Source organism: Uranotaenia lowii, chromosome 2, assembly GCF_029784155.1.
Source record: "Uranotaenia lowii strain MFRU-FL chromosome 2, ASM2978415v1, whole genome shotgun sequence".
Taxonomy (NCBI): Eukaryota; Metazoa; Arthropoda; class Insecta; order Diptera; family Culicidae; genus Uranotaenia; species Uranotaenia lowii.
In genome coordinates this window covers 248,175,511-248,194,265 of record NC_073692.1, presented here as the reverse complement: position 1 = coordinate 248,194,265, position 18,755 = coordinate 248,175,511, and the positions used below count along the sequence as shown (strand labels likewise).

Here is an 18,755-nt window from a genome sequence, read left to right as displayed (position 1 = left end):
CATGAGACCTAAGACATGAGACATGAGACATGAGACATGAGACATGAAACATGATACATGAGACCTGAGACATGAGACATGAGACATGAGACATGAGACATGAGACCTGAGACATGAGACCTGAGACCTGAGACCTGAGACATGAGACATGAGACCTGAGACCTGAGACCTGAGACATGAGACATGAGACCTGAGACATGAGACCTGAGACCTGAGACATGAGACTTGAGACATGAGACCTGAGACCTGAGACATGAGACATGAGACCTGAGACCTGAGACATGGAATATGACACCTGAGACATGAGACCTGAGACATGAGACCTAAGACCTGAGACATGGAACATGAGACCTGAGACATGAGACATGAGACGATCTGAATTCCACACTGTCAAATAAGCCTCACTTTATTCTACTATTCTATTAATCTAATTGATTTTGTTTTTTATCTTAAAAATAAACTATCATTGTACACAAATTTTTAAATAATCATGGTTCTTACGCGTTTTTTTTAGTAACGTGCTTTATTGCGCGAATTTTTTAATTAAAATTTTTTTACGTGGATTTTCGAATTAACGAGGTTTTTTTTACGCGGATTTTCGAATTAACGCGGTTTTTTTTACGCGGATTTTCGAATTAACGCGGTTTTTTTTTACGCGGATTTTCGAATTAACGCGGTTTTTTTTTACGCGGTTTTTTTTTTACGCGGGACAAAATACCGCGTAAAAAAAAACCTCAGTGTATTTAAATTTGTTCTTACGATAGAGCTTGTTGAAATGTTAGATAGCTTATGTATAAAAACGTACTTTCATCAGAATCCATCTTTGGAAGCTCATTAGCTTCCCAGCTTGGGTAAGGATGCAACAAGGGCGACATGCTGTCATCGGAAATGTTGACAAAGGTCAACGATGCTCCCACGCCGGCTTTCCATCTGGAAGAAAAAACAAAAAGTAAAGGAAAATTTAAAAATTTTTCAACAAAATCAATTTGAGTAGTAGTATTTGAGTAGTTCTTGCATTCATTACATTCTGAACCCTAATGTAGACTTGGTACTTGAAATATTAATTCAGAATCAGTTGTCAAGAAACTTGTAATTCATTAAATGTGTGTTATAATTTAATTTTTAATTCAACAAAATGAAGAGACAGGAGTGAATACCCATTGGATAAATATTTGCTTATTTATAATACACTTCATGTAACATTTTTTTCGTAATTATATGAAATCTATTTCAAATAAGACAACATACTGATCTCTATTTAGTATAAAATTCATTTCAATACGATTGTATTGCTAATCCGTTAATATTTCCTGATCGATACTGAAGCTGCGATAAACTGTACTTAAAGGCGGTGCAATTTGAATCAATTTACTCTTTATTACCTATTAGCTTTGAGCTGCTTCGTATGATGTATAATATGTCGGATTGTTTCGCTTCTAGAAGAACCAGAGAGGTTTCCGATTCAATAATGCTTGAAGCTGTGAACAGCATGAAGCTGGGGTATCCCATTATTGCTTACATCGATACTATTTCAATTCAAATTGCGGCAAATCCAACAAGGCTTGTTAGCTGGGCGATGATGATTAATTATCTGTACAAAATGTGTTGATCATATTTCGGCCTCTATCCGTCAGAAGAGGGTGGTGTTTGTTTACGAGACAATTGCATTGAAATGCTGTTTGCTGCATTGTTTAGACCGTTCAGCTTCTGTTTGCACAATCGAAGCGGGTCAAGTTCCGATTTTGATTGTACTAGAACAATCGAAGAGTACGTTGCAATTGATATGTATATATCTGAACAGTTTCAGATGAAACCTTAGATCCAAATCGAATAAATGTTCGCTGATTTTAAATTTGAAAGAACATTTCCAATGTTCTTGAAGAAGTTTTTCATTCTGAAGACTCTAAAAGATAATCTTTAGTTCAGAAACCTCAAAACTAACTTTCAAGAAAGATGGTAACAAAGTTAAATGTACAGCGTTTAAGATGCCTTCTATTTATTATCTAAATTATTTAAAATTTCAATCGTAATACATCCAGAACAGTGCTCAGGACCTCACACAACCAGCATTAAAAAGCTCAAGAACGTTTCTTCGAATATCAGCGTGGGTGAAAGTTAAAAATCGTAATCTGGAATCGAAACACTAGCGTTTAACGATAAAAATGCATTAAATTTAAGCTTCAAGTGCAATTGTTTGCATATAAAGCCTAGTACACAATACGCTCTTTCGGTTGCTGAGAAAGTCTTAATGTCCTAAAATCTATAATTTCACAGATTCTCTGTACAGACTTGTACCTACGAATTTAAAAAAAAAAAAAACTAAATTAACTTTAGATAACCCTGAGATATGATTTCGAACGCGGAACTATGGGAATCTTATGGATTTGGTTATGTGAATTTTAATTTTTCAAGTAAAATAACTCAATTTGTCGATATTTTGTACGATTTTTCGAATAAATTTATGAAAAAAAGTACATGAAACTATAGTTAGCATTTTTGTCCAATATAACAGAATAGAAAAAAAATCCAAGTACATTTATCAAACAATAATCTTTGATAGAAGTTAAAAAAGTTCTTCCCTGTACTTACAAATGTCTGTACTCATTCGTAGTCTTCTGATTTTTGATTTCTTTTTTTCGAACTTCTTTTATGGATTTTTGGAAAGTAGTTCAGAAAAATTAGATAAAATATAAAAAAATCACTCCATTGTATTGTCACGTTTTTTACGATATTATTAAAAAAACCAGCACCTCCATGATTAATTTCAGCATATTTATTCAACTTAAAGGTCGCTCGACGACGACGCTCTGTTTTGTACCTATAAGAATTTGCTAGAACATCTGCTAGACATAAAAAAATCTGTTATTCGGTACTTGCTTATGGAGAAGGAGGGTGAGAAAAAAAATATATCAATTTTTCCTTTCTCAATAGAATCCAAACAATAGACTGAGTCGATTTGGGGACATTTTGAATTTCTGTGCCCTGGGGTCTAAAAAGCTTCGTTCTGCTTCAAAACTTATGCATGATTTTTTACAGAATTTCCAAATAATGTTTACCTACATGAGTAAATTTGAACTTCTGATGATGATGATGATGATGATGGCCCTCCACTATCCCCCGTACATGGGAACTTGGGCTGGATTATCTTAAAAGATATTTTTAATTATGTCTCTTTGACTTTTTGATCTGTTGATTTGCTTCATTTTTCTGAATGTTATTCCCATGTACGTCCATCATTGCCTTTTTATTTTTTTTCCTTTTATTTGCTGCTTGCTATATTCAACTTTTGAACAGGGACCATCTGAGAAAAGGGACATTTTAGGGTAAAACCCCTTCCCACACACACATGAGTCCATTTTCAGGGTTTTACCGCGTCCCAGATCGCGTTGCTTTTGCTAATTTGTCATGTGCGGCCCAGAGACGTTTGTTCAGTTGTTATAATCATCATCAAGTAGTTTAATTACTAACTTAAACTATATACTTATATTAGTTTTCACGAACGCCAAACATTTATTTTTAAAACTAGTCAAGTTTTCTTCTCTCTTAATGTCCATTGGTAAAGTGTTGTACAATTTTATTCCTTGGTAGACAGCGAATTCTGTGAAGACGCTAACAAAAATGATGCAGCTCTTATTTCACTGGCAAAACGAGTTCCATAACGATGCAGGTCAGTTCCTCTGATTATTCTCTCTTGTAGATATTCTGGTGCAATTTTTTTTACTATTTTGAATATCAGGATCATAGGTACCATACTATGATCCTGATATTCAAAATAGTAAAAAAAATTGCACCAGAATATCTACAAGAGAGAATAATCAGAGGAACTGACCTGCATCGCAACTCTTTGCCTTATTGAAAGCCAATGTAATGCAGCCAACATATCCCGTATAGGGGTTCTTCGATCACACTTTAGAATCAGACTCATAATTTTATTTTGAAGCCTTTGTAATCTAGCCATTTGCTGATCGTTTGCAAAGCATATTATAGAAGGGCAAAAGTCAAAATGTGGTGATATGATTGCCTTGTACAGGTAAATGAGACTCCACTGCGACAAATCTTTACGAAGACGACACAAAATACCGAATTTTTTGGCAATTTTCTTAACAGAATAATTGATGTGGCTTTTAAAATTCAATCTTTCGTCGATGATGACACCAAGATACTTGATTTCTTTGACTATTTCCAGACGTTCACCATCGATACATACATTGATAATATCACAGTTTAAAGGCTTGTTGGAGACGATCACACATTTTGTTTTCGAGACATTGAGTTTCAACATTTTAAAATCCAGCCATTTGCTTAAGTTGCTAAGATCACAGTTCAGTTTTTCTACAGCAACATTAACATTATCACAAGCAATAAATATCACAGTATCGTCAGCAAATAAATTGATATCACAGTGTTTAAGAATTCTTTTCATGTCGTTAATATATAAAATAAAAAGCAAAGGTCCTAAAACACTTCCCTGGGGTACACCGACCATGGTTTCTTTGGTATTAGATATCACAGTAGCGTATTTTGTGCATTGATATCGACATTTTAGATACGATCGAAACCAATTGAGAGCTGTTTCCTTTATACTATATTTCCGCAGAGTTTTTATCAGATTTGTGCGTGAAATCGTTTCAAATGCTCGTTTCAAATCAAGGAATACTGCGATAAGTTTCTGCTTTTTTTCCAGCTTTCCTTTCCATTTTGCCAATACTAAGTTTAGAGCGGTTTCACAAGAGTGGTATTTGCGATACCCACTTTGTTCTGGGACAAGCAATTTATTAATATCAATATAGTCAAGCAATTGGTCTTTTACTGCTATCTCCAAAACTTTCTCGTACACCGGTAGCATGTTAATTGGACGAAACTCCTCTGCTTTCGATGTTCCATTAACTTTCTCTATCGGAACAACCATAGATTTTTTCCAAGAGTGGGGAACAATTCCAGTCAACAGTGACTCGTTTATGAGGTTCAAAAGATTTTGGCCAATAACATCAAATCCATCTTTTATTATTCTGCAGTTCACCTCATCTGAACCAGAAGATGATCCCATTGTCCATACTATTTTTTTCAGATTATCAAGCGTGATGGGTGAAAAATTGGCAAACTTGTTTTGAGTGTAAGGTCCGCCAAGTGGTATTGGTTCGGGCTCTATCTTTATTGAATCGCTTATATCTTCGATGCTTTGAACAAAAAACTCGTTAAATTTATTGGCAATTTTAGTTTCATCTTGTTCATCTTCGCCGCAAAACTGGATAAACTTAGTTTTCGATACTTTTGGATTTATAAGGCTCTTAAGAATTTTCCACAGCTCTTTACTATTGTCTTTGTTTTCATCAATAGTACGCTGAATGAATTCTCGTTTTTCCTCCGCAGGCAACATGCGTATTCATTTCTGTACGTTTTGTAAACTAACCATGAAAAGTCTGTGTTTAATTTCAAAAAAATTTTGTATGACTTGTCCCTTCTTCTTTTCATTTGAACAAGTTCAATATCATACCATTTACTTGACTGTTGGGCTTTTTTATGTTTAACAGTTACCAGCTGATTTACACATATTTTCAAATGGTCTATTAAACAATCCGCCTTCTCATGCAAATCCTTGAACGACCGATTTAAGTTTGTTTCTTGAAGGCGTTCCCTCAGCAAAGCGAGCAGACTTTCGCGAGAGTAGTTTTTCCAACACTTTACCCTTATGGACATATCATGAACATCATCACATTTGTTTTCAACAGATAGACATAAAGTTTCGTGGTCAGATATTTTAAAATCATTGACAGCACAAACATTGATATCACAGTTCGAGAATACCAAATCAATCATTTTTTGGCTAGTACGTGTTATACGAGTGTAGTCTTTTACATGCTGTTTGAGGTAGTTCGAGTTCATAATATTCTTTAAGTTTGAAGAATCATTCGAATTCAACCAATCAATGTTAAAATCTCCGATTATTATGTTGAATTTAGACAAATCAACAAATTCATAAGCCAGTTTTCTTCCAAAACCTTCAGAAAATGTGCATCACTTTCGTTTGGCGAATGGTAAAGGATACCGTATCGACCTGCAGTTATTCCACTTAAAACTTCAATTCCGAGAAACCAATTTTTATCTTTTTGTACATTTAGTAGGACCTTATATTTTATGCTTTCGTGAATATATATCATAACGCCTCCTGTGTGTCTCGAATCAGAATAACAACTCATGGATTGGAAATTGGGTATTTGAAAAATATTTTCGCCCAATGTTTCTGTTACATGCGTTTCAGAAAGCAGAACAAGTTTCGGTTGAATTGTGTGCATCATTAATCGAATTTCCTCATAATTGGTTGTCATACCACCACAATTTAAATAAATGATCGTTGATTGACTTTTGCTAGGCTTTAATGATTGCTATTGAGTGTATTCTACAAAACGCCGCTTATTTGCCACCAGTTTTTTGTAAACAGGACAATCCTCGCTATATGCAAAATGATCGATAGCCAAATTCATTTTCCGTTCCGTGTTGATATTTTTGCAATTAATACAGCTTCTAAAATCGGACTTACAATCTGAGGTTCTATGGTTCAAAGCGCAACGTGAGCAGATTTCATCGTTTTTGCAGTCTATACTTTTATGTCCATAAGCACAACACTTGAAGCAACGTATTATGCTGAAGCATTCAACAACTCTGCATCTATCCCAACCAATATTTACACGCCCCATTTCAAGCATAGTTTCTTGTGTGGCCAAATCGACTTCTATGATTAATGTATATTGCGTATAATTCAGGAATTTACTGGCATAGCTTGTTACAAGATTCAAATTATCGATTTTCAAATAATCGTTTTGGTCTATAAGGCATTGTTTTAAGTCTTCTGCCGATATTTTTTCTGATAATCCTGTTATTTTAAGACGTGGTTTGTTTGGTTTAGATATCGTAACATCATATTTTTGTCCTAGTAAACCCTGCACGTTTGAGACTACTGATTCTAAGTTATCGGAATTATCAACACCAAGAATGACTCTACCATTATTTCCTTCTCTTACTGTTTGAATTTTTACAGCAGATCTATCTACTTTCAAACGTAAATCTTCTTTAGTTTCTCTAGAGGTTTGTTCTACTTCTTTCGGCTTTACTATAACCATTGGTAGGACGACTCGGGAAGCAACAGAGATGAAGAGATTGTGGAACAAAATGGCCGCTGAGGTCAGCGAATAGGGTGTTCAAACTATAATGAGTGATACTCAACCAAAAGTTCGAAAATTCATCAAAACAACATCGGAATAATTTTTTTATTATTTTTCCTTTAAAGCGCAATAAAAACCCTACATTTCAAGTACAAAACATTTTTATTTCGTTTATATAGCTCCGAGATAGACCCGTTTTAATGCGTCCAGATTTGTAGTGATCCATGCTTTAACTCTATAGGGCACTTCCTTCTCTGGCCTGAAAGTGGTTGCATCACTTTGGTAAATTTTTCGAGTATTTTGAGGACAAATTCGTTATCAAAACCGTTCAAAAAACTTGCCAAAAGGATTTTATGCTTTTCACCTTCAAATTTTGCCTCTTCCATAGGAATACTGTACAGGCGGTGCGCCATGGAATTTTGTTTATGCGCACCAAAGTGGTTGGAATCTGCTGTTATGTATTGGTCGGTTGAGGTCGGTTTCCGATATATTCCGAATTTGATGGTGTGATGGTGTTGTCCTTTTTCCTTGAGATTAGGAGGTCAAGGAAAGCGAGTTTTCCTCAACTTATTTTTCTACTGTAAATTTTATCGACCTGTGTTTGAAGTTTAGAAGCTCTAATGTCTGCGTGAAATAACGCTCCTTTACCGAGGCAAGGATGTCATCGATGCAGCGCCACCAGACACACAGGGAACTTTTTTATTTCTTCAACCAACCATGCTGTCATTTTTTTCCGTAGGTGTACTTATATTTGAAGAGATGGGTCGCATAACTATCGGGTTTTTGTGGATTTTCGGCAAGCAATAGAGAGAAGCGACTTTCGGGTTCGGAACAAGAATTTTTTTTTCTAGTTTGATATCACCCATCAGGACGCTTTTTAGAACGCTTTTGACAACGAATTTGTCCTCAACACAGTCTGAAGACAGCATACTAGAGCGGCAACACCCTTAAGGATCGGTTGGTCTCCTTGAAGGATAAGATTCCGCAAGAAGAGAGATTTGGAATCTATGAAATACCTGTGAGAGTTGCCCAGCTGTTTATATTGGCCAAACTCGTCGCAAATTTAAAGTTCGACTTAAGGAACATAGAAATGCTGTAGACAACAACAGGGTCAATGAATTTAGCGTAGCCGCCCACGCAATGGAAATGGATCACTCCATAAACTGGGAAAAATGATCTATCGGAAATGTGTAAGAAAAGCCTTACATTTGAAAGCATGGGAGTCGATGTTCATTAGTACTTCCGAGAAACCGCTAATGAATGAAGATGACCCACCAATTATGTCGCCGCTTTTCACCTTCACCAAAAGGAAAATTTCTTAAGGAACCATCTTTTGACGAATTCTACAACACTCGTAGTACGATTCGGCCAGGAATTTCTTCGTGTGATCAGTCGGACATCGTCCTGTAGATGGGCAACATCAAGCCCGAAACCGGTCGACAAAAAAGGTAATTTTAAATTCTTTTTTCCGTTTGTAAGAACGTTAAGTGTCGTATCCTGTAATACGTCGTGTGTTAATTGTTAAGTTAAGTTCTTACGTTGGCACAAATCTGCTTAAAAAATTTGTGATTTTCTAAAGAAAATTTTCCGCTGACCAAGTTTGTCGTTGATCATAACTTCGTTTGCTATTGAATAAATGAATTATAATATTGAATGTCATATGTTGTATGTCATTTGGGATTGAAAAATAATGAATGCAATTGACATCAGCTTAGCAGATATTGCATGACTACTTTTCATCAGAGCTTAAAACTATCGACAGCTTTGCGTGAATGTGAAATTTCTCTCCATTCAGAGTCTTCCGTTTTCGTTTCCTTCATTGCCTTCTCTCACTCAAAAAGCTCTCTCTGACTGACAGCTTTTACAATTTTCTTTCGCTCATCTTCCCATTCATTTTGGCCTACGGTCACAGTCAATTTGAGGACATGACTGTGAGCTTCGATGCAAATTCAGTCATTCTGATTTTGAATGAATGGAATCCGTTTGAAAAAAGTTGAACATTGTTCCCGGCGCAGAGCTATCAAATTAATAGCGGCTAAACGGTAAACGATAGAAACTTGATGTCTTTGAGAGAATTTATTTACGCAACAAGATCTTTCATTTTCTAAAAAAACAAATAAATGATTGATTCACATAGAAGGAAGATAAAAAATATTTTTTTAAATACTTTGTGTATACACCTGATTCATTTAACAGATCTGTAGATCGTGCAATAAAAAAAAATTGTCGAGGACATCACAGAAATCGAATAAAAAACAGCAATTTAAAAAATAAAATAAGAATTTTTCAGTTTTTGTTAATCCTCTAGAACCCAATTTTTTGTCGCTGAAAAATTCCCAAAAGCCTAGTTTTATGATTACAAACATGGTTTATTTTTTGAAAAACTTTTAAGATGAGACGGAAATTTTGACAATTGCATATAACCACAGGAGCTGAAGAAATTCACTTTCAGTACTTTTTCGATTGAACCAATTTTTCCTAAATTTTGAAATATATAAACCCTGACCCATAGTTATATTTTTAAGAAGTTTTTGATGAAATTTTTCCACAAATAACTGACTTATTTCAACTTATACTAAAAGTAAATATTGTACATATTTTTCGAATTGTTGTCATACTTTTCCAACCCCACCTTTAAGCGGTGTTCATGTTTCATCTCTCCTATCTAACTTAGGAATTTTTCTTCTGAAATCAATCCAGAATGGTGGTGTAACTCTTTCATTTTACTGCCAATATTTTTTTAGATCTTAAAACTCATTGACCAAGGATTCCTGAGGCTACAAAATTGGTCATTTTTCGAAAAATAGTAGAATTTTTAGTTTTATCATATTTTTAAACTTCTCTTAGCTGTTGTTTTTGACAACTGCTTGACAAACCATTTGCATCAGTATGGTTTGTTAGTTTACCATATTTAGAAATATTCTGCCAAAAAAGTAAATAAAATTAATAAATGGCTTTGGTTTTATGGCGATTTTAGTAGACCCCGTCTTAAGGCGGGGTTTGGTACTAGAAGGTTAATTTTTTTTTAATAAGTTTCAGAAAATCAGTGTATTGATTTTAATAGTTCGTTTAAATGCTTGAAACTTTAATATTTTTCATTCGATTGCAATGATGTCCGAAACGAAGTTTCTTAGAATTGCACGATCCACAACTTCTTCTTTTTACCTCCCTTCTAGATGCATTATCAATATGTTTTTCAATAGAATGCGAAAGTTCTTGTTGCGTAGATAAATTGTCTCGAAGACATCAAGTGTCTATCGTTTACCGTTTACCCGCTATTAATTTTGATCACTTTTTTCGGTACATGCCAAGTAGCACACAGGCGAATATGATTGGCTCACACATTCAAAGAGGATCCAACTGAATGATTTTTCAACGTTTGATCCTGTCATGACTTTGTGGAACGAATGAGTGTGAAACGAATGGTGAAACAAAAGAGAAGACATTCACAGTTAGCAAGAAGCTCACTCTCTCCAAACGGAGATTATTTCATCGACTGTTGAAGAAGATGAAAGAGAGTGCTTTTTCTCTCACATTCAACCCGTTTTCTGTCAATGAAGGTGACTGTTTCGAGCACTGCTTTTCATACAATACTCACCACCTATCCAGCTTGGAGCACTAAACATTTGCGTAGTTTGAAGCGTGAGCGTAACAAATGTCATCGTAAATACCGTGTCGATAGTTGTGAATCTTCTAAGAGAAACTTTGAAATCGCAAGTAATGCTTACAGATCGCTTAATGCCTCTCTGTATAAATCGTATGTGCTACGCATTCAGTCGAATCTGCGAAGAAATCCCTAACAATTTTGGAAATTTGTTGAATCTAAACGAAAATCATCTACTGTCCCCTCGACTGTTGTTTTGGATGATGTTGAATCGTCTTCACCATCTGAAGTTTGTGAACTGTTTGCTGCCCATTTTTCATCAGTTTTCGTAACCAGCTCTGTATCAAAGGAAGAAGCAAATGCTATAACACAAGATGTTTCTACGTATATAAGTCTAATGGATACTTTTGTAATAATCTCGGAAATGGTGACCAATGCATCGAAAAACTTGAAAAGTTCTTTCTCGCCAGGACCTGATGGTATTCCACCTGTTGTTTATAAAAGATGTGTAGATTGCGTTGCGTTTTTCAATGCTTCCTTCGGCGATTCATGGTTTCCTGATGTTTGGAAAAAATCGTTTTTATCGTCCAATACACAAAAATGGGAACAGGAAAAACGTCAAAAACTACCGTGGTATAACCAACTTATCTGCAGCATCGAAGATTTTTGAAATAATGAAATAATGAAATAAAGAACACTACGAAATAACTCTCTCATACAACCGAAATTTCGACGCACTACGTTCGCCTTCTACCAACCAATAGATTCAATGATAAGAATGTTTACTGAATCCGAAAGTTTGTTCGAATTTGGCGAGTCCTCCGGAAAATTTACCGGGAAACTGAGAAGATCATCATTCTTGTAATATGTTTAATTTCTGTTGTTTCTATTTTATTATTCATTAAGACACCACAGTCAGATGAAATTTAAATAAATATACAAATATACTACGCGAGGCTACAGCGGTGATGTCAATTGAATTTATTGTTTATCAATGCGAAAAGATATACCCCTGTTAAACACCTAATAACTTTTTGCCTAATAAGATACGATTTAACGGTCTCCAACAAACCATTAGAAGGCTCGGTTCCACAGAAGAAGACTTTTCAGTTGGGGAGAGTGGGGTTTCGTGGGCCATGGGGAAACGTGGGCCACTTTTAATATCTCAGATGTGTGTTGAGATAAAAATCTCAAACCAACTGTCATCGTCGTCGCTTTGCGTGAGCATATATTCCTATATGTTGTTGACTGGAATACGCATCATATACTTCTTTAATTTGTCAAGCTAAGAAAAGTTAGAAAAATTTACTTACATAATTAAAAAAACACTCGCTAATTTCATCGATGGGGAACCTAAACAACGAAAAAAAGTGGCCCATGATTCCCCACTCTCCCATTGAGAATATTCAATTTTCCCATACAAACCAAAAAGTTCAAATTAACTCATGAAAACGTTACCATCATAGATGAGTATTGGACTAAAGCTAAGCTTTTTAGACACCATGCTTTGAGAAATTCAAAAATGACCCCAAATTGACTCAGTCTATTCAAAGAATTGTTGGCATTCGGCCGATGTTGGCAAATGTGTGCAACACACGCAGGTAAAAGTGAAACGTTAGGAGTTTCCTTCGTTATCAGAAAGAGTTGCAATAAAGTCATTCCAGTTTTAACAATAGAACTTGTCGTTTGGTTATTTTCTCTCCTTTCCACTCCGTCCGAAAGTGCTGCCTGCTGATGGCTCTTAAAAAGAATGTCCATGTTCGAAATATACCTTTTCCTAAAAGCTATTCATCTTCTTCTGTAATTATTTTTGTTTGCATGTATCCCTATGTTTCATGTTCTCTTCAAAAAGTGATGATATAAACTTAAGAAAATAATTGTAAGTAAACACAAAAAATCATTTTGGCTTAGCGTAAAGGTATGAGCCGTTTCAAATAAAAAAAATACTAAAAAAAGATTTCAAACAACAAGATTGTTCGCGGGATCAGTCGTTAGGTATCGATTTCTACTACTTTCTCCTATAACCCACCACAGGATCCCAATATCGATATCAAAAAAAAACTTGTTCTATAAGTTCATTCTAGTTAGAACGAAGCTTGATAAACCTGCGCAAAACGAGTTTTGTATCGCTTAATCGGTGTCATTTGGGTATCACATGTAAACTGAACGATTTTAATGAAAGGTCTGAAGAGTCGTTACCAACCAATATAATAAGAACAAAGACCTGCTGCTGCGAGCCGTCCAATCATGTCGTGGCGTGGCTATAAAGTCACTGGACAATTGATCGGTCTGAACTTTTTGCTATAATTGGAAATGCTGAACGAACTCGGGACAAACCTGTCCATCCAATGCTGGATTTCCTGGTTTATTTTAGGAAATTCCCCAACACTCTGTTTGTATTCTTGTCTGTTTTACATTGCAAATGAAGTAAGTAAAATTTTTTATATACATAAAGCAAATCTGCAATATTTTTTTATTTTCAGAAAATTATAAATACAAAGAAAGTATGCTTTTGAAGTAAGGTTGCCAGAATTCCGAATTTTGCCCGGTATTCTGGGTAAAAACTAAACAAAAAACTCCAATTGAGCCATGAATCCGCTGATAAAAAAATCAACGGAAATAAATTAATTGACCTATAACTAAGCAATTTATACCCAAAAAATTGTTTTTTCAATAGGTTTTATTGTTTAAATAGTGTAAGAAATTGATTTTTTTTTTAATTTTTGCTAGGTATTATAAATGCTTTTGATGATAAGTTAAACAAATCTCTAAGGAAATACATATATGGGCTCGTATGCAGTAGAGTGTTAAATGTTTAACAAGTTTTATCAAAATAATCATAACGGTTTTCGGGAAGCCTTAAAAAGGATTTAAGCTCTTCGGATGTGTTTCGTTAATTTCGTTCGTTTTGTAAATCAATTGCCCGAATTTGCAAGATTGTTAGATAAAAACGCCCAAAAAAAAATAAAATTTCAAAAAAATAAAAAAAAGTGCTGGAAAATTTTGCCAACCTTATTTTAAAGCACAGATCCTTTTGAAATGAGGCAGTTAGAAATTCGTGGATCTTTGAAACCATTTATTCATTCGAAACACTTCTTAGAAGGGAACGAAGATTTAATACAAAATTTCATGGAAATATGAAAAAAAAAAAATGTTTTGCGTTTTATTATATGAAATATTTCTACTTTACTTCTGATATCTCTCATGAGGCCCACACTTTATTCAGTCAGCAATGTTTTTCCAGAAATATTTTGTCTGATCAAGATTAATCGAATTAATCGACATTAATATTGATTGAGAAATGAAACACCCATATTTTGGAGGTTTCATGCGATATTCAATGATTTAGAGCATTTTTAAAGTTTATAGAAAGCTGCCATCTTGGATTTCAAGATGGCGTAAGATAGCAATATTCGACTTCTACTCGTTAAGCCCTTCCACCCACTACCACCTGGGTTTCATGTCACTTTAAGTCATTTACTACATTTTAAAGTTTAGCGGAAGCCGCCATCTTGGATTTCAAGATGGCGTCAGATAGCGAAATTCAACTTCTACCGGTTGATTTCTTTCAACTTTTACCCCTATAATATAGGTTTAATGCGATTTTCAGTCATTTACAGTATTTTCAAGTTGAGTGGTAGCCGCCATCTTGGATTTAAGATGGCGACGGGCAACGAAATTTGACTTCTACTCTTATTCTACTCTCTTATTACTTTCACCTAATAACCATATTGTGAAGGTTTCACGATATTTTCAGTAATTTACAGCTTTGAAAATAAAAGCGGAAGCCGCCATCTTGAATTAATGATGGCGTCAAGCAACAATTTTTTTCCTACTATTTGGACCCTTTCACTCAATACTCATATTGTGAAGATATTCATATCACTTTCGGTGATTTCAAGTTTTCAAAGATGTATTTTTTTAGTTTTAACTCAAAACCAACACGCATAACTTACCAAAAATGTGTAAAAATGGGAGTTCCAATTCAAATATGTGCTATCTAATCTGAGCGTGTCCTGTTTTGACATCTTGATCGAGAACTGTCACTAAGTTTTATGGCGGTTTAATAATCATGCACTGAGTGCTATTATAAAACATGCAAAAGAAAGCTTGGAGCAAACTTCTAGATTTGTGTTTTATTATAGTTTAAAAAAAGCATTCACAACTCTTTCAAAATAACTAAAACAGCATGTTTAATAAAAGTTTTATTAGCGTTTTCAAAACCATCTGAAAACATATGGTCGAAAAAAAATTATAAGCATTCTGCATGACCATAATAAAACCGCCATAAAACGAGCTGCACAAAAAAATGCCATAATTAAACCATGATAAAACTTCCTAATGCTAGTTGGCATAATCTGTGTTACTTGGGCAATGCAATCATGAATCTGATAAAAACCTACCAAGTGCAGATATCTTATAATTAATTGCGTCACCGCCAAATATCGCTCTGACAAATTCATGAGTCAGTATGCCAGCTCCCAAGTTGATAAAGATGAGCTTTGGACGAAATTGTGATCAACTATTGTCTCCTCTTTCTCCTTAATCATTATTATCTCAGAAACAAGTAAGTTAAAAACACTGTCCCTCTTAAAGGGGGGGTAGGGTCTAACACTTTCAAAAAATCGATTTTTTTATTTTTTTTATTTTCTTATTGGAAAACATTTCAAGAATGTTGAGTAAAATTTTCAAGTCAATTGAAGCAAAACTGTAGAAGTTATAGGCCTTTATCTCCTCCTACCTAAAACTGCAAGAAAGCAAGAGCAGAAACTTCAAACGCGTTTTTCTCGAAAGCACATTTTTAAAGTCCGTGGACATCGTCATTTGAAAACTACTTATCCGATTCTTTTCAAATTTGGAACATATTTTCTACATATAAAATACCAGACCCCAACGTTTTTCTTTTTCGATTTTTTTTTACTTTGGGGAGATTTTACAGGTGAAAAATGGCGGATTTTTAAGTGAAAAATCGTAGTTTTTACTTCAAACAGCCACAAAAATTTCATAAAAATATTTTTAAGCTAAATAAAAACGTTGGGGTCAAGAAAAACATCTATTAATAATATTTTGCTCTGATTTTTTGACTTCAGATGATTCTGTGCTGAGATACAGTGTCCACCGCAAATCCTGTTTTCTAAAAGGCATCCTCGAAAGTGCTCCGTCACCGGCTCATTTTTCAATATTTTTCTACGAAAAAATTACTAAATGTTCTTTTAACAATGCTTTGTATAATGCAAAAAATTTGAAAACATTTGTTTAAACGATAGCTCTAGAAAAAAATCGTGAAAATGGTGTTTTTTTATACCCGTTAGACTAGGGTTGCCATCCGTCCCGCAAAAGCGGGACATGTCCCGCTTTTTTGTTGAATGTCCCGCCGTCCCGCTTTTTCCTCAAAAAGTCCCGCTTTTTTCCTTGGAAAACTTTTACAAAGATCACTGACTTACAATAGATAAAATCAAACTTGAGTCTCAATTTGAATTCATTGGTTTTACAGAATGCCTATCAAATACGTATTTATTGCTCTGAATAAGCAGCAATTTTCACATTTTATGTAAGACATTACAGAATAATTTCAATATTCTCAGCAGTACAGTAAGATTCTGATTCAGTTAACCGTTCTTGTTGCTCGTTCAACCAATTCAATGTATGTAAATAACTTTAGTATGAAGAAAAAATATAGTTTAAATTGCTTCCAAATGATTATAGATCTCAATTTTTTGCCGGAATCTTCAAAAATTGCTTTACATTATATACAGCACCTTTTTAGACTCAATTATGTTGGAAATTTTTTAAACAAATTTGAATTATATTTGTGTTTTACACAAAGGTTTTATACGCGGCATCAAATTCACCGTTTACATGTAGGAGTTGAATTATTTTCTCTCAAATAAGGTGTTAAATCGCGAGAACCTTGGAAAATATTCATACTTATAATAAAAATCCGTGTACATAGAAGTCATGTAATAAATGTAATGTAATGTGTTAGTGTTCTTGAACATTTTTGGCTGATACGTACAACTTTGACTATACAGTTAAGCTTTTTTTTAATAGATTCTTAAATGTCCCGCTTTTTTCGGCTGTGTCCCGCTTTTTTTCGTGAAATGTCCCGCTTTTTTCTAAAAGTATCTGGCAAGCCTACGTTAGACCAGCAAACCAAGTCAAAAAAAATGTCATAATAACCAACGACTCTAGGCGGGACATGAACTCATCGTTTACATAATTTAGATCATCTTAGCAATAAATAAAACGAAATAGGTGGGTACAATTGCTAAAAGATCAATACGAGAAGACCAATAAAGCGCGCCAAACCAAAAGCAAACAAGAAGAACCATACAAAGTAACTCACCTTGGCACTGTGATGAACAGTTTGTCGTGCCACCTTTCTATTCCCAGCGGCAGATTGTTTGCGATAATATACTTTCCCGAGTCGATCGCTTCCTGTTTTGCTTCCGGTGAAGGCCAATCATACTCCACTTCACGCCATTTAAACTTTTCCTTCAGTTTTATTCCGCAGACCGTGGTCAATTGTTGAACTATGACGATTCCAATCACCGTGATCCATGCAATTTTTTTCATGTTGATCTAGGTTTCGCTCTTATTGCTACACGATTGGTTTACAATGAACAACTGCTGAAAGATCAACAGGTCACCGGGAATAATTGCTGAGAGCAGCAGCAGCAACAAAAAAAAAACAATTATGATCACCCTAGTGCACTAGGTTCACTACACTTCCACGGCCCCCGATCGCGAGGAATGATCGCGCACAGAACGATCAAACGTTTCTGATTCGAGTTCGTCGCTTGCCACTCGGTTTTGTTGTTTATGGTGGCTTTTCTACTGTGTGATGCTTGGTATTAATTCTTTCACTGAGATGCAAGAACTAAGACCAGACGAGACAAAACCAGACGCAGGCCAGAAGCCCTAGTGTAGGTACCAACCTACCACAACTACTACGGTAAAATGGCAAAAATCTGCGAACTCAATCACGATCTGGCGAGCGTTTGGAGCGGAGCAGTGTTGTGCTACCTAGTCGGTCGGTAGCCGGTTTATGGGCCGATAAATGTGATCATCATAGATCAAGGCAGGTTGACCACCGCCACACACAAATAAATTAAGGGGCAACATTCAAATAACTCAAATGGCTGTCGAAGTTAAAGTGCCTCCATAAATCATGCCATATCTGCTTAAAAGACAGGTGAATTACAAACATATATTTTTAACGGGCAATATCCATTTGTATGATTAATTCAAATTAATTTAAATTTGCCTAAGCAAAAATTTTAATATTCGAGTAATGGATTTACATGAAAATAACAGGCTTTCAACAGGGTATAAATAAATTTAATGAGAAAGATGATCTGTGTTTAAGTACAATAGCTTAAAAAGTGGAAATCACTTTTAAGATTCATTTACATAGATTTACTACTTAGCTTAGCTTAGTTGACTACTCATATCCACCTTAAACCATTGAACTTGTAGTGCTTAGATTTGACCATTCACTCAAAACGTTAGATAACATATTTGATACTTTATTGAACTCACGCACTTCAAATTCCATGATCGCTGGCGTGGCTAAGCAGAACAAGTTCTACCTCGCCAAGGGTTGCTACTCGGTGATTGATCGAGGATATCAATTTTGTGCAAGAACCAAAAGAATGGTGCTTGGGATTAGCAATTCATTCACAATGCACAAAACTCATGCTCTCCCTTTTGAAATGATCAATAACGGCGCCGGCCATGTCCTAGTAGTCAATAAGGAATGGAGGAAGGATTGTTAGTAGGATACTTTATAAGATCAATTTACAAGCTTTTGTTTCTTGATATTCCAAAGATTTATTTTGAAAAATTCAGAAACAAAGGTAAGTCAATATCATCAACTATAGAAACCGTCTATACGTCTGCGAATCCATATTTAAATATCCAAGGAAGGGGTTATGTTAGCAGGGGAAAGGTTATAGATCAGGATCCATTTTGATGAATGGTGCGATCGA

At 35.0% G+C, this 18,755-nt stretch overlaps 1 protein-coding gene across 1 annotated transcript in view; it reads right to left on the bottom strand.

Moving 5' to 3' along the window:
- Positions 1-17,781, bottom strand: part of LOC129746692 (protein yellow) — a 32,921-nt gene extending 15,140 nt beyond the window's left edge. The window contains exons 1-2 of the mRNA XM_055740540.1: positions 17,111-17,781; positions 806-930 (exon numbers count right to left, since the gene is read on the bottom strand). Coding sequence (XP_055596515.1) covers positions 806-930; positions 17,111-17,340 — 355 coding nt within the window. The 5' untranslated portion in view covers positions 17,341-17,781. The remainder of the gene's footprint in view (positions 1-805; positions 931-17,110) is intronic.
- Positions 17,782-18,755: the final 974 nt, after the last annotated feature.